Below are 18080 nucleotides of genomic sequence, written 5' to 3'. Positions count from 1 at the left end.
AATTCACATACGTGTCGCCTGTTCAATTATTATAACAGGAAAACTGAAAAGTGATATAACGCACTGTACAGCACAGGAACAAGTTTCCATCGAAAGAACAGAAACGCAAAGCACAACTTTGTAAACTAATTCACATACGTGTCGCCTGTTCAATTATTATAGCAAAAAAACTGAAAAGTGATATAACGCACTGTACAGCACAGGAACAAGTTTCCATCGAAAGAACAGAAACGCAAAGCACAACTTTGTAAACTAATTCACATACGTGTCGCCTGTTCAATTATTATAACAGGAAAACTGAAAAGTGATATATCACATTGTACAGCACAGGAACAAGTTTCAAATGAAAGAACAAATAATAAAATCACTACTTTGTAAACTAAATCACATGTGTGTCGCTCGCTCAATTAGGAATACAGGAAAACCGAAAAGTGTTATCTCGCACTGTATGGCACAGAAACAAATTTCCAAAGAAAGAACAGAAACGCAAAGCACAACTTTGTAAATTAAATGACATACGTGTCGCCTGTTCAATTATTATAACAGGAAAACTTAAAAGTGATATAACGCACTGTACAGCACAGGAACAAGTTTCCATCGAAAGAACAGAAACGCAAAGCACAACTTTGTAAACTAATTCACATACGTGTCGCCTGTTCAATTATTATAACAGGAAAACTGAAAAGTGATATAACGCACTGTATAGCACAGGAACAAGTTTCCATCGAAAGAACAGAAACGCAAAGCACAACTTTTTAAACTAATTCACATACGTGTCGCCTGTTCAATTATTATAACATGAAAACTGAAAAGTGATATAACGCACTTTACAGCACAGAAACAAGTTTCCATCGAAAGAACAGAAACGCAAAGCACAACTTTTTAAACTAATTCACATACGTGTCGCCTGTTCAATTTTTATAACAGGAAAACTGAAAAGTGATATAACGCACTGTACAGCACAGAAACAAGTTTCCATCGAAAGAACAGAAACGCAAAGCACAACTTTGTAAATTAAATGACATACGTTTCGCCTGTTCAATTATTATAACAGGAAAACTGAAAAGTGATATATGACATTGTACAGCACAGGAACAAGTTTCAAATAAAAGAACAAAAAAGAAAATCATTAATTTGTAAACTAAATCACATGTGCGTCGCTCGCTCCATTAGGAATACAGGAAATCTGAAAAGGGATATATCTCACTGTACAGCACAAGAACAAGTTTCCAACGAAAGAACAGAAAAGCAAAGCACTACATTTAAACGGAATCACCTGTGTGTCGCTCGCTCAATTAGGAATACAGGAAAACTGAAAAGTGTTATCTCGCACTGTATGGCACAGAAACAAGATTCCATTGAAAGAATAGATACACAAAGCAAAACTTTGTAAACTAATTCACATATGTGTCGCCTGTTCAATTATTATAACAGGAAAACTGAAAAGTGATATAACACTAACCCTAACCCTAACCCTAACCCTAAGCCGCTAACCCTAACCCTAACCCTAACCCCTAACCCTAACCCTAACACCTAACCCTAACCCTAACCCTAACCCTTATCCTAACCCTAACCCTAACCCTAACCCCTAACCCAAATCCTAACCCTAAACCTAACCCCTTACCCTAACCCTAACGCTAACCGTAACCCTAACCATATCCCTTACCCAGCCCTAACCTAACCCTAACCCTAACCCTAACCCTAAACCTAACTTGTTCCTAACAGGAACAAGTTTCCAAGGAAAGAACGTAAATGAAAAGCACGACTTTGTAAACTGAATCACATGTGTGTCACTCGCTCAATTAGGAATACAGGAAAACCGAAAAGTGATATATCACACTGTACAGCACAGAAACAAGTTTTCATCGAAAGAACAGAAAAGCAAAGCACAACTTTTTAAACTAAATCACATACGTGTCACCCGTTCAATTATTACAACAGGAAAACTGAAAAGTGATATATCACACTGTACAGCACAGAAACAAGTTTCCAACCGAAGAACAGAAATCCAAAGCACTACTTTGTAAACTAAATCACATGTATGTCGCTCGCTCAATTAGGAATACAGGGAAACCGAAAAGTGATATCTCGCACTGTATGGCACAGAAACAAATTTCCAAAGAAAGAACAGAAACGCAAAGCACAACTTTATAAATTAAATGACATACGTGTCGCCTGTTTAATTATTATAACAGGAAAACTGAAAAGTGATATAACGCACTGTACAGCACAGGAACAAGTTTCCATCGAAAGAACAGAAACGCAAAGTACAACTTTGTAAACTAATTCACATACGTGTCGCCTGTTCAATTATTATGACAGGAAAACTGAAAAGTGATATATCACATTTTACAGCACAGTAACAAGTTTCAAATGAAAGAACAAATAATAAAATCACTAATTTGTAAACTAAATCACATGTGCGTCGCTCGCTCTATTAGGAATACAGGAAAACTGAAAAGTGATATATCTCACTGTACAGCACAAGAAGAAGTTTCCAACGAAAGAACAGAAAAGCAAAGCACAATTTTGTAAACTAATTCACATATGTGTGGCCTGTTCAATTATTATAACAGGAAAATTGAAAAGTGATATAACCCTAACCCTAACCCTAACCCTAACCCCTAACCCTAACCCTAACCCTAACCCCTAACCCTAACCCTAACCCAACCGTAACCCTAACCATATCCCTTACCCAGCCCTAACCTAACCCTACCCCTAACCCTAACCCTAACCCTAACCCTAACCTTAACCCTAACTTGTTCCTAACAGAAACAAGTTTCCAAGGAAAGAACATAAATGAAAAGCACTGCTTTGTAAACTGAATCACATGTGTGTCACTCGCTCAATTAGGAATACAGGAAAACCGAAAAGTGTGATCTCGCACTGTACGGCACAGAAACAAGTTTCCATCGAAAGAACAGAAACGCAAAGCACAACTTTGTAAACTAAATCACATACGTGTCCCCCGTTCATTTATTACAACAGGAAAACTGAAAAGTGATATATCACACTGTACAGCACAGAAACAAGTTTCCAACCGAAGAACAGAAATCCAAAGCACTACTTTGTAAACTAAATCACATGTATGTCGCTCGCTCAATTAGGAATACAGGGAAACCGAAAAGTGTTATCTCGCACTGTATGGCACAGAAACAAATTTCCAAAGAAAGAACAGAAACGCAAAGCACAACTTTGTAAATTAAATGACATACGTGTCGCCTGTTCAATTATTATAACAGGAAAACTTAAAAGTGATATAACGCACTGTACAGCACAGGAACAAGTTTCCATCGAAAGAACAGAAACGCAAAGCACAACTTTTTAAACTAATTCACATACGTGTCGCCTGTTCAATTATTATAACAGGAAAACTGAAAAGTGATATAACGCACTGTACAGCACAGAAACAAGTTTCCATCGAAAGAACAGAAACGCAAAGCACAACTTTGTAAACTAATTCACATACGTGTCGCCTGTTCAATTATTATAACAGGAAAACTGAAAAGTGATATAACGCACTGTACAGCACAGAAACAAGTTTCCATCGAAAGAACAGAAACGCAAAGCACAACTTTGTAAATTAAATGACATACGTTTCGCCTGTTCAATTATTATAACAGGAAAACTGAAAAGTGATATATGACATTGTACAGCACAGGAACAAGTTTCAAATGAAAGAACAAAAAAGAAAATCATTAGTTTGTAAACTAAATCACATGTGCGTCGCTCGCTCCATTAGGAATACAGGAAAACTGAAAAGTGATATATCTCACTGTACAGCACAAGAACAAGTTTCCAACGAAAGAACAGAAAAGCAAAGCACTACATTTAAACGGAATCACCTGTGTGTCGCTCGCTCAATTAGGAATACAGGAAAACTGAAAAGTGTTATCTCGCACTGTACGGCACAGAAACAAGATTTCATTGAAAGAATAGATACACAAAGCAAAACTTTGTAAACTAATTCACATATGTGTCGCCTGTTCAATTATTATAACAGGAAAACTGAAAAGTGATATAACACTAACCCTAACCCTAACCCTAACCCTAAGCCGCTAACCCTAACCCTAACCCTAACCCCTAACCCTAACCCTAACACCTAACCCTAACCCTAACCCTAACCCTTATCCTAACCCTAACCCTAACCCTAACCCTAACCCCTAACCCAAACCATAACCCTAAACCTAACCCCTAACCCTAACCCTAACGCTAACCGTAACCCTAACCATATCCCTTACCCAGCCCTAACCGAACCCTAACCCTAACCCTAACCCTAAACCTAACTTGTTCCTAACAGGAACAAGTTTCCAAGGAAAGAACGTAAATGAAAAGCACGACTTTGTAAACTGAATCACATGTGTGTCACTCGCTCAATTAGGAATACAGGAAAACCGAAAAGTGATATATCACACTGTACAGCACAGAAACAAGTTTCCAACGAAAGAACAGAAAAGCAAAGCACAACTTTGTAAACTAATTCACATTTGTGTGGCCTGTTCAATTATTATAACAGGAAAACTGAAAAGTGATATAACCCTAACCCTAACCCTAACCCTAACCCCTAACCCTAACCCTAACCCTAACCCTAACCCCTAACCCCTAACCCTAACCCTAACCCTAACCGTAACCCTAACCATATCCCTTACCCAGCCCTAACCTAACCCTACCCCTAACCCTAACCCTAACCCTAACCCTAACCTTAACCCTAACTTGTTCCTAACAGGAACAAGTTTCCAAGGAAAGAACATAAATGAAAAATGAAAAGCACTGCTTTGTAAACTGAATCACATGTGTGTCACTCGCTCAATTAGGAATACAGGAAAACCGAAAAGTGTGATCTCGCACTGTACGGCACAGAAACAAGTTTCCATCGAAAGAACAGAAACGCAAAGCACAACTTTGTAAACTAAATCACATACGTGTCGCCCGTTCATTTATTACAACAGGAAAACTGAAAAGTGATATATCACACTGTACAGCACAGAAACAAGTTTCCAACCGAAGAACAGAAATCCAAAGCACTACTTTGTAAACTAAATCACATGTATGTCGCTCGCTCAATTAGGAATACAGGGAAACCGAAAAGTGTTATCTCGCACTGTATGGCACAGAAACAAATTTCCAAAGAAAGAACAGAAACGCAAAGCACAACTTTGTAAATTAAATGACATACGTGTCGCCTGTTCAATTATTATAACAGGAAAACTTAAAAGTGATATAACGCACTGTACAGCACAGGAACAAGTTTCCATCGAAAGAACAGAAACGCAAAGCACAACTTTTTAAACTAATTCACATACGTGTCGCCTGTTCAATTATTATAACAGGAAAACTGAAAAGTGATATAACGCACTGTACAGCACAGAAACAAGTTTCCATCGAAAGAACAGAAACGCAAAGCACAACTTTGTAAACTAATTCACATACGTGTCGCCTGTTCAATTATTATAACAGGAAAACTGAAAAGTGATATAACGCACTGTACAGCACAGAAACAAGTTTCCATCGAAAGAACAGAAACGCAAAGCACAACTTTGTAAATTAAATGACATACGTTTCGCCTGTTCAATTATTATAACAGGAAAACTGAAAAGTGATATATGACATTGTACAGCACAGGAACAAGTTTCAAATGAAAGAACAAAAAAGAAAATCATTAGTTTGTAAACTAAATCACATGTGCGTCGCTCGCTCCATTAGGAATACAGGAAAACTGAAAAGTGATATATCTCACTGTACAGCACAAGAACAAGTTTCCAACGAAAGAACAGAAAAGCAAAGCACTACATTTAAACGGAATCACCTGTGTGTCGCTCGCTCAATTAGGAATACAGGAAAACTGAAAAGTGTTATCTCGCACTGTACGGCACAGAAACAAGATTTCATTGAAAGAATAGATACACAAAGCAAAACTTTGTAAACTAATTCACATATGTGTCGCCTGTTCAATTATTATAACAGGAAAACTGAAAAGTGATATAACACTAACCCTAACCCTAACCCTAACCCTAAGCCGCTAACCCTAACCCTAACCCTAACCCCTAACCCTAACCCTAACACCTAACCCTAACCCTAACCCTAACCCTTATCCTAACCCTAACCCTAACCCTAACCCTAACCCCTAACCCAAACCATAACCCTAAACCTAACCCCTAACCCTAACCCTAACGCTAACCGTAACCCTAACCATATCCCTTACCCAGCCCTAACCGAACCCTAACCCTAACCCTAACCCTAAACCTAACTTGTTCCTAACAGGAACAAGTTTCCAAGGAAAGAACGTAAATGAAAAGCACGACTTTGTAAACTGAATCACATGTGTGTCACTCGCTCAATTAGGAATATAGGAAAACCGAAAAGTGATATATCACACTGTACAGCACAGAAACAAGTTTCCAACGAAAGAACAGAAAAGCAAAGCACAACTTTGTAAACTAATTCACATATGTGTGGCCTGTTCAATTATTATAACAGGAAAACTGAAAAGTGATATAACCCTAACCCTAACCCTAACCCTAACCCCTAACCCTAACCCTAACCCTAACCCTAACCCCTAACCCCTAACCCTAACCATAACCCTAACCGTAACCCTAACCATATCCCTTACCCAGCCCTAACCTAACCCTACCCCTAACCCTAACCCTAACCCTAACCCTAACCTTAACCCTAACTTGTTCCTAACAGGAACAAGTTTCCAAGGAAAGAACATAAATGAAAAATGAAAAGCACTGCTTTGTAAACTGAATCACATGTGTGTCACTCGCTCAATTAGGAATACAGGAAAACCGAAAAGTGTTATCTCGCACTGTACGGCACAGAAACAAGTTTCCATCGAAAGAACAGAAACGCAAAGCACAACTTTGTAAACTAAATCACATACGTGTCGCCCGTTCATTTATTACAACAGGAAAACTGAAAAGTGATATATCACACTGTACAGCACAGAAACAAGTTTCCAACCGAAGAACAGAAATCCAAAGCACTACTTTGTAAACTAAATCACATGTATGTCGCTCGCTCAATTAGGAATACAGAGAAACCGAAAAGTGTTATCTCGCACTGTATGGCACAGAAACAAATTTCCAAAGAAAGAACAGAAACGCAAAGCACAACTTTGTAAATTAAATGACATACGTGTCGCCTGTTCAATTATTATAACAGGAAAACTTAAAAGTGATATAACGCACTGTACAGCACAGGAACAAGTTTCCATCGAAAGAACAGAAACGCAAAGCACAACTTTGTAAACTAATTCACATACGTGTCGCCTGTTCAATTATTATAACAGGAAAACTGAAAAGTGATATAACGCACTGTACAGCACAGGAACAAGTTTCCATCGAAAGAACAGAAACGCAAAGCACAACTTTTTAAACTAATTCACATACGTGTCGCCTGTTCAATTATTATAACAGGAAAACTGAAAAGTGATATAACGCACTGTACAGCACAGAAACATGTTTCCATCGAAAGAACAGAAAAGCAAGGCACAACTTTGTAAACTAATTCACATACGTGTCGCCTGTTCAATTATTATAACAGGAAAACTGAAAAGTGATATAACGCACTGTACAGCACAGAAACAAGTTTCCATCAAAAGAACAGAAACGCAAAGCACAACTTTGTAAATTAAATGACATACGTTTCGCCTGTTCAATTATTATAACAGGAAAACTGAAAAGTGATATATGACATTGTACAGCACAGGAACAAGTTTCAAATAAAAGAACAAAAAAAAAAAATCATTAATTTGTAAACTAAATCAAATGTGCGTCGCTCGCTCCATTAGGAATACAGGAAAACTGAAAAGGGATATATCTCACTGTACAGCACAAGAACAAGTTTCCAACGAAAGAACAGAAAAGCGAAGCACTACATTTAAACGGAATCACCTGTGTGTCGCTCGCTCAATTAGGAATACAGGAAAACTGAAAAGTGTTATCTCGCACTGTATGGCACAGAAACAAGATTCCATTGAAAGAATAGATACACAAAGCAAAACTTTGTAAACTAATTCACATATGTGTCGCCTGTTCAATTATTATAACAGGAAAACTGAAAAGTGATATAACACTAACCCTAACCCTAACCCTAACCCTAAGCCGCTAACCCTAACCCTAACCCTAACCCCTAACCCTAACCCTAACACCTAACCCTAACCCTAACCCTAACCCTTATCCTAACCCTAACCCTAACCCTAACCCTAACCCCTAACCCAAACCCTAACCCTAAACCTAACCCCTTACCCTAACCCTAACGCTAACCGTAACCCTAACCATATCCCTTACCCAGCCCTAACCTAACCCTAACCCTAACCCTAACCCTAAACCTAACTTGTTCCTAACAGGAACAAGTTTCCAAGGAAAGAACGTAAATGAAAAGCACGACTTTGTAAACTGAATCACATGTGTGTCACTCGCTCAATTAGGAATACAGGAAAACCGAAAAGTGATATATCACACTGTACAGCACAGAAACAAGTTTTCATCGAAAGAACAGAAAAGCAAAGCACAACTTTGTAAACTAAATCACATACGTGTCACCCGTTCAATTATTACAACAGGAAAACTGAAAAGTGATATATCACACTGTACAGCACAGAAACAAGTTTCCAACCGAAGAACAGAAATCCAAAGCACTACTTTGTAAACTAAATCACATGTATGTCGCTCGCTCAATTAGGAATACAGGGAAACCGAAAAGTGATATCTCGCACTGTATGGCACAGAAACAAATTTCCAAAGAAAGAACAGAAACACAAAGCACAACTTTATAAATTAAATGACATACGTGTCGCCTGTTTAATTATTATAACAGGAAAACTGAAAAGTGATATAACGCACTGTACAGCACAGGAACAAGTTTCCATCAAAAGAACAGAAACGCAAAGTACAACTTTGTAAACTAATTCACATACGTGTCGCCTGTTCAATTATTATGACAGGAAAACTGAAAAGTGATATATCACATTTTACAGCACAGTAACAAGTTTCAAATGAAAGAACAAATAATAAAATCACTAATTTGTAAACTAAATCACATGTGCGTCGCTCGCTCCATTAGGAATACAGGAAAACTGAAAAGTGATATATCTCACTGTACAGCACAAGAAGAAGTTTCCAACGAAAGAACAGAAAAGCAAAGCACAACTTTGTAAACTAATTCACATATGTGTGGCCTGTTCAATTATTATAACAGGAAAACTGAAAAGTGATATAACCCTAACCCTAACCCTAACCCTAACCCCTAACCCTAACCCTAACCCTAACCCCTAACCCTAACCCTAACCCTAACCGTAACCCTAACCATATCCCTTACCCAGCCCTAACCTAACCCTACCCCTAACCCTAACCCTAACCCTAACCCTAACCTTAACCCTAACTTGTTCCTAACAGGAACAAGTTTCCAAGGAGAGAACATAAATGAAAAGCACTGCTTTGTAAACTGAATCACATGTGTGTCACTCGCTCAATTAGGAATACAGGAAAACCGAAAAGTGTTATCTCGCACTGTACGGCACAGAAACAAGTTTCCATCGAAAGAACAGAAACGCAAAGCACAACTTTGTAAACTAAATCACATACGTGTCGCCCGTTCATTTATTACAACAGGAAAACTGAAAAGTGATATATCACACTGTACAGCACAGAAACAAGTTTCCAACGAAAGAACAGAAAAGCAAAGCACTACATTTAAACGGAATCACCTGTGTGTCGCTCCCTCAATTAGGAATACAGGAAAACTGAAAAGTGTTATCTCGCACTGTACGGCACAGAAACAAGATTCCATTGAAAGAATAGATACACAAAGCAAAACTTTGTAAACTAATTCACATATGTGTCGCCTGTTCAATTATTATAACAGGAAAACTGAAAAGTGATATAACACTAACCCTAACCCTAACCCTAACCCTAAGCCGCTAACCCTAACCCTAACCCCTAACCCTAACCCTAACACCTAACCCTAACCCTAACCCTTATCCTAACCCTAAACCTAACCCTAACCCTAACCCCTAACCCAAACCCTAACCCTAAACCTAACCCCTAACCCTAACCCTAACGCTAACCGTAACCCTAACCATATCCCTTACCCAGCCCTAACCTAACCCTAACCCTAACCCTAACCCTAAACCTAACTTGTTCCTAACAGGAACAAGTTTCCAAGGAAAGAACGTAAATGAAAAGCACGACTTTGTAAACTGAATCACATGTGTGTCACTCGCTCAATTAGGAATACAGGAAAACCGAAAAGTGATATATCACACTGTACAGCACAGAAACAAGTTTTCATCGAAAGAACAGAAAAGCAAAGCACAACTTTGTAAACTAAATCACATACGTGTCACCCGTTCAATTATTACAACAGGAAAACTGAAAAGTGATATATCACACTGTACAGCACAGAAACAAGTTTCCAACCGAAGAACAGAAATCCAAAGCACTACTTTGTAAACTAAATCACATGTGTGTCGCTCTCTCAATTAGGAATACAGGGAAACAGAAAAGTGTTATCTCGCACTGTATGGCACAGAAACAATTTTCCAAAGAAATAACAGAAACGCAAAGCACAACTTTGTAAATTAAATGACATACGTTTCGCCTGTTCAATTATTATAACAGGAAAACTGAAAAGTGATATAACGCACTGTACAGCACAGAAACATGTTTCCATCGAAAGAACAGAAAAGCAAGGCACAACTTTGTAAACTAATTCACATACGTGTCGCCTGTTCAATTATTATAACAGGAAAACTGAAAAGTGATATAACGCACTGTACAGCACGGGAACAAGTTTCCATCGAAAGAACAGAAACGCAAAGCACAACTTTGTAAACTAATTCACATACGTGTCGCCTGTTCAATTATTATAACAGGAAAACTGAAAAGTGATATAACGCACTGTACAGCACAGGAACAAGTTTCCATCGAAAGAACAGAAACGCAAAGCACAACTTTGTAAACTAATTCACATACGTGTCGCCTGTTCAATTATTATAACAGGAAAACTGAAAAGTGATATAACGCACTGTACAGCACAGAAACATGTTTCCATCGAAAGAACAGAAAAGCAAGGCACAACTTTGTAAACTAATTCACATACGTGTCGCCTGTTCAATTATTATAACAGGAAAACTGAAAAGTGATATAACGCACTGTACAGCACAGAAACAAGTTTCCATCGAAAGAACAGAAACGCAAAGCACAACTTTGTAAATTAAATGACATACGTTTCGCCTGTTCAATTATTATAACAGGAAAACTGAAAAGTGATATATGACATTGTACAGCACAGGAACAAGTTTCAAATGAAAGAACAAAAAGAAAATCATTAATTTGTAAACTAAATCACATGTGCGTCGCTCGCTCCATTAGGAATACAGGAAAACTGAAAAGGGATATATCTCACTGTACAGCACAAGAACAAGTTTCCAACGAAAGAACAGAAAAGCAAAGCACTACATTTAAACGGAATCACCTGTGTGTCGCTCGCTCAATTAGGAATACAGGAAAACTGAAAAGTGTTATCTCGCACTGTACGGCAGAGAAACAAGATTCCATTGAAAGAATAGATACACAAAGCAAAACTTTGTAAACTAATTCACATATGTGTCGCCTGTTCAATTATTATAACAGGAAAACTGAAAAGTGATATAACACTAACCCTAACCCTAACCCTAACCCTAAGCCGCTAACCCTAACCCTAACCCTAACCCCTAACCCTAACCCTAACACCTAACCCTAACCCTAACCCTAACCCTTATCCTAACCCTAAACCTAACCCTAACCCTAACCCCTAACCCCAACCCTAACCCTAAACCTAACCCCTAACTTAAACCCTAACCCTAAACCTAACCCCTAACCCTAACCCTAACGCTAACCGTAACCGTAACCATATCCCTTACCCAGCCCTAACCTAACCCTAACCCTAACCCTAACCCTAACCCTTAACCTAACTTGTTCCTAACAGGAACAAGTTTCCAAGGAAAGAACGTAAATGAAAAGCACGACTTTGTAAACTGAATCACATGTGTGTCACTCGCTCAATTAGGAATACAGGAAAACCGAAAAGTGATATATCACACTGTACAGCACAGAAACAAGTTTTCATCGAAAGAACAGAAAAGCAAAGCACAACTTTGTAAACTAAATCACATACGTGTCACCCGTTCAATTATTACAACAGGAAAACTGAAAAGTGATATATCACACTGTACAGCACAGAAACAAGTTTCCAACCGAAGAACAGAAATCCAAAGCACTACTTTGTAAACTAAATCACATGTGTGTCGCTCGCTCAATTAGGAATACAGGGAAACCGAAAAGTGTTATCTCGCACTGTATGGCACAGAAACAATTTTCCAAAGAAAGAACAGAAACGCAAAGCACAACTTTGTAAATTAAATGACATACGTTTCGCCTGTTCAATTATTATAACAGGAAAACTGAAAAGTGATATAACGCACTGTACAGCACAGAAACATGTTTCCATCGAAAGAACAGAAAAGCAAGGCACAACTTTGTAAACTAATTCACATACGTGTCGCCTGTTCAATTATTATAACAGGAAAACTGAAAAGTGATATAACGCACTGTACAGCACGGGAAGAAGTTTCCATCGAAAGAACAGAAACGCAAAGCACAACTTTGTAAACTAATTCACATACGTGTCGCCTGTTCAATTATTATAACAGGAAAACTGAAAAGTGATATAACGCACTGTACAGCACAGGAACAAGTTTCCATCGAAAGAACAGAAACGCAAAGCACAACTTTGTAAACTAATTCACATACGTGTCGCCTGTTCAATTATTATAACAGGAAAACTGAAAAGTGATATAACACTAACCCTAACCCTAACCCTAAGTGTTAGGAGAACAGGACTACCATTTGGGGCCTTGGTGGATGCTTTGAGACAAGCAGGCTTGGCTCTGAAAGTGACAGGGAAACACCACTTACACAGACAACTAAACAGTAAACACAAATGACACACAACAATTTACCAATATAATTTACATTACAAAATCAGAGAATTACGGATTGTATTCTTTCTAGTGTTTTCCTGAACTAACGAAATGGAAAATTATTTGCAAAGCATACTAGATGGTCTATAACAAAAGGCATCATGCATATAAATTATTGCAAATTAAATCTTAATGATAATTAATAGTACTGTGATTGCCAGGCTTATTGTTCTATCACATGCAGCTAGACTTACTGTTTATATTCTGAAGTTGGGAAAATGAGGCTTAAATATTCATTTATCATTTGGTAGCTGACTCATTAATCCATATACTATAAAAATGATTCTGAAACTATTGATATTGTGTCAAAGTTACCTTTTCCATGGTGTGAACAATTAAAATTTAATGTGTTGAGTTTCTGTTTAATATAGGCTTAAACTTAAAAATTATTATTTTTTTACAATAGATGTTTTCAAAAACATATTTAAGCCACAACTAATGTGTTTTCTATTTTCTAAATAAAATAAATTTTAGAAACCACAGTCTTCTGAGTGGCTAAAACAGTGTTTGTATAAGAGGAGCTCCACAAATATAGAAGTCAGGCTGTCAGTTGCATTTAGGAAGACAAAACAAGTGATATTTCAGGAAAACAGGCTGTCAGGTGCGTTTGGAAGGACAGAACAAGAGAGATTTCAATATTAAAAAAATAAAACAATAGTTTAATCACTTAGCATCACTGTGAACTTAACTACCTTGAGCTGTCCCGTTTCTTGATAACTCTACCGACAGCATTTTTCACTTCTTTGTTTCTGAGACTATAAATGAGTGGGTTCAGCATTGGGATCACAATGGTATAGAAAACAGAAGCCACTTGATCCTTTCCCAAGGAGTAGGACTTACTTGGTCTCAAATAAGTAAAGATTAAAGCCCCGTAGAAGACAGTGACTCCCAAGAGATGAGAGGCACAAGTAGAGAAGGCTTTGTGCTTTCCTGAAGTGGAATTGATCTTCAAAATAGTAGAGAGAATAGACACATAGGACACAGATATTGTAGTTAGAGACACCATTAGGGTGGAATCAGCAAAAATGAACATAATGATTTCAATGTTACGTTTATCATTGCAAGAGAGTGCTAAAATTGGAGTTGTGTCACAAAAAAAGTGATGGATTACTTTGGGTCTGCAGAAATGTAAGGTGCTCATGCATAGCATATTAACAGTGGAGTCCATAGTTCCAATCATATAGCAACCAGTGATAAGGACACTGCAGAGTCTTGTGGACATGACAACTGGGTAGTGGAGAGGGTTGCATATAGCTACATACCGATCGTAGGCCATTGAAGCAAGAAGGAAACACTCAGCAGCAGCCAAGAGCACAAAAATGTACATTTGAGTGAAACAGCCAGTACAGGAAATAATCTTAGTGGAAGTCAGCAGATTCTCTAGGGTTTTAGGTGTGATGACAGTTGAGTAGCTGAGGTCAAGGAATGACAGATGGGTTAAAAAGAAATACATTGGAGTGTGAAGCTGAGTATCTAGACAGATGATCAGCATCATGCCTGCGTTGCCCAGCACAGTGACCAGGTATATCAGGAGGAACAGTAGAGCAAGGACCCTCTGAATCTCTCTGGAATCTGTCAGCCCCATGAGGATGAAGAAGTCAGGCTCACTTGTGTAATTCAAATTTTTCATAGTGAATGGCCCTAAAACTGATGAGAAATCAAAGGTAATACTAAACTGGAATAATTTTAAAAAACAGTTTTGTTTAAATTAAATATTGGTATATTTGTAGTTTTGGTTGGCTCAATATTGATATTTCTTTTAGAGTATAAGGATGAACAAATACTAAAGATAGTGAAGGTTAAAACTCACATTTGCTAGGATATGATATAACGCAGCATACTTCATGTTTAAAACTACCATGGAAATATTCTAAATAATTTTATTTAATAGCATTTAATTAGTATAGAATATTTGTCTGTAGGTACTACTGGCATGCATTGATTTTAAATGAAGAATCTAGAAAGGTCAAATAACTTACCAGAATTGTATACAATGAATGCTGTCTCTCTGGTGTTTCTACTAGTTATGCTCAAAGGACTATAAATGTGATGCTGACTCCTGTATATGACTACTCATCACACTCTAATTACTTACTTATTATAAAACAACCTTACAGATTATCTGTTCTTGGTTCATTTTTGATGTCAGTAAAAACTTATTACAATTATATTTTACTTTTTATAGAGTTCAATAGGGTACTTGAAACCATATAAACATTAATGAAGGTTGTATGCTTTCTCCTCCTGTCAGTGCAATATCAAGTACGTTCTAAAATCACAGTCGTCACCTGTGGAGTCTAATTCCGTTAGTTCTGCATGTCTGATTGCACAAATATTGATATTTACTTAGATAAGGCACAAGTACTAAGTGCTCACCTGTGTCTTCAGTAAAGCCTTACTTCATGCTAACAGATCTACACCGTGCCACTTTTAACAATACCTACTGTGAGCCAGACGTGAATGGAAAACACAGCAATGAATGCAATAAACCTTCAACATCCTATGTCCAAAATGATGCTAGTTTCCAATTTTTCTCATGACTAACATATGAAATCCGAATAAAGACATAAATATTTCAGTACTACAGCATATATTTTTCATGTGATCAATACTTTTGGATCTTTTATCCATTTGTTTTTTTAAATTCAGAGTTAAGTTACCCTAGAAATTATTCTTGGGTCTTGACAAAATGGAGCATTTCTTAGACAGCTATGAATCAAAAGCATTTCAGAGAGCTACTGTGAACACAGGCTGAGCTGTACACAGCTCTTATCTCTGCCAGGGTCTAAGGACAATGAGCACCACCATTGGTCTTCCTTAGGGACCAATTTTCCTGCAAGATTATTTGGCATGCTTTCAAAAACCACAGTTCTAGATCTAATTCAGCAAAGGCTTCAAAGGAGCCTGAGGGAAAGACTGGCTATGTTGAATATGTCTGTTTTTCCAACTAAATTTAAAGCACATATTTAAAATGAACACATATTATAAATGAATGTATGGATTTATGAGGTGTATTTTTAGGGATTACAATGGCCATGAGATAATCTCCTACACTATGAAAGAGAAAAATATTATTCATATCTATCTACCTACATGTATACATTTTGTAACTTACATTTATGAGCGACAGTATCAAGGATAAAGTGGCAAATTTTCCATAAGAGATATTTTGAGTTGAAAACTGTGATAGTTCCTGAATAAAATGTATTCTGTAGAAATAGTAGACTAATTCAAATCTGATATGAATCAATGAAGGCAAGTCCCAGTTCTTGTTAATAGTTTTCTTTAGAACATAAATAGCAGCTTTCTCAATGATTTCCTTTCGTGAACAAGCACAGTGTTTTGCATATTTTTATAAATATTATACTGTATATTCAATATTTTCTGATATTTTACCCTAAGAATTTTATGTATTATGGCCTGTCTTTTGCTGACATTTTACAAAGTCCTTAGATTCATGTATTTCTGATTAGATTGGCATCAATCTTAAAGAAATGAACTGACATTCTCAAGGTGATAAGCACATTTTAGCATCACAAGGATGGATAATACCCCATTTGTTTTATCTTCTGCAACATATGAAACTTGCAAAATTTGCTTCATTTCGTCAGTGAGTCTCTTAAGTTCATTTTTATTTAAAAATATTGTGAAAATGTAACAAAGTCTGTCTGAATCTAATAATAATTCTAGAATTAATTAAGTAAAATAAAGCTCATTTCATATATTCATAATTGTGTCAAATGGGCTCTTTTAATAAGAATGAAGGGGTGTGAATGTGAGTTTAAAGTAGCTGTGTATTTTATTTAAAAATATTTTTGCTGGAAATGAAATTATTTCAGGGAAAGATTCTGTGAGTTTAGTCTAAATTCAAAATGAAATTAATGTTTTTGAATAGGTAGAAATGACTCCTCCTTTGGCTTGGACCATAAGGTATGAGTGGCATGTACAATACTCCACAAGTTGGCAGATGTCAAATAAAATTGAACCTAAGGCTGAGTGGTAAGTGGGATCCAGATGGAAGGAGGCTTTGCCTGAGAAGGAGCTGTAACATACCATCAGCTGCATCTGATGATTAGAACAGTCCTTGAGAGTTCGTGTGTGTACGTGAGTTAAATACAAACTTCTGTAAATATTACTACTTTGTGTGCAGAATTTAAGAACTTTATCTTATTTACTGTCATAAAACAGTCTCACCATGTAGAACAACTTGCCTCAGACTATTCATTCTCTCGACTCAGCCTCCTAAATGATGAGAATATGGCCTTGTGCCACTTCCCACCTCAGCAATGTTTCTTGAGTCAGTGCAATGAATAATGAAGTAAATAATGAAAAAATACATCTTCCACACTTAGCATAGTTACAATAAAACTCAGGGATTTGAGCACTTAATCTGAGATGTCATAATCTTTATCCATGTTTGCCTTGCTTCAGATTCATATACTAAATGAAGCAGGAGATGGCTTTAAACTGAAATTTAACAACATTGATTTAAAAAATAAATTAACATTGAGTTTCTTTCTATTTTCCTATTAGGTTGATAATATTTGATTAGTATGACTGGCTATAAGTATGATTCTGTAACACATATTAGAGCATTGTATTTTATACAATTAAGATATTAAATGTTTGCATGATTATAATTTTTTAAAGTTTGAATAAATGTGTGAATCTCTGTGTGTACATAAGCATGTGCAAATTGTACACATCTCTTCATACTTGCATATTCACTGTGCTTTGCCTCAGAATGTGATTGTATTCAGAATCATATTACTTAACGAAGCACTGAGATGAAATGAGGAGATCTAAGTAAGCATGTATTCAATCTTTTTGTATATGTGTAAGGTGAGTTTAACATATAGAGATATTTAGAGTGAAGAATATATGGAGATACTGGGAATAATTTTCTATTGCAAACCATAGAGAAAATTCTCAGAAGAAATCAACTCACAACAACATACCTAAGCGAATCTGTCCTTCAGAAGACTGACAATAAATATGACTATCACTTAAACCATTTGTTATATTGCATGTATTTACTTTAAGCACAGCAAATAAA

At 36.8% G+C, this 18080-nt stretch overlaps 1 protein-coding gene across 1 annotated transcript; it reads right to left on the bottom strand.

The window, feature by feature from the left end:
- Window positions 1–13689: 13689 nt before the first annotated feature.
- LOC110543774 (olfactory receptor 8H1-like) lies at window positions 13690–14654 on the bottom strand. Its single transcript, XM_021629999.2, has one exon. It carries the CDS (start codon window positions 14652–14654, stop codon window positions 13713–13715), a length of 942 nt encoding a protein of 313 aa, XP_021485674.1. The 3' UTR covers window positions 13690–13712.
- Between the last annotated feature and the right edge of the window lie 3426 nt (window positions 14655–18080).

Source organism: Meriones unguiculatus, chromosome 18 (genome assembly GCF_030254825.1).
Source record: "Meriones unguiculatus strain TT.TT164.6M chromosome 18, Bangor_MerUng_6.1, whole genome shotgun sequence".
In the NCBI taxonomy this organism is placed as follows: Eukaryota; Metazoa; Chordata; class Mammalia; order Rodentia; family Muridae; genus Meriones; species Meriones unguiculatus.
This window is presented reverse-complemented; position numbering and strand designations above follow the sequence as displayed.

Bases quoted from the DNA above. Each gene is read 5' to 3' on its own strand.
- LOC110543774 (XM_021629999.2), bottom strand. From the start codon at position 14,654: ATGAAAAATTTGAATTACACAAGTGAGCCTGACTTCTTCATCCTCATG.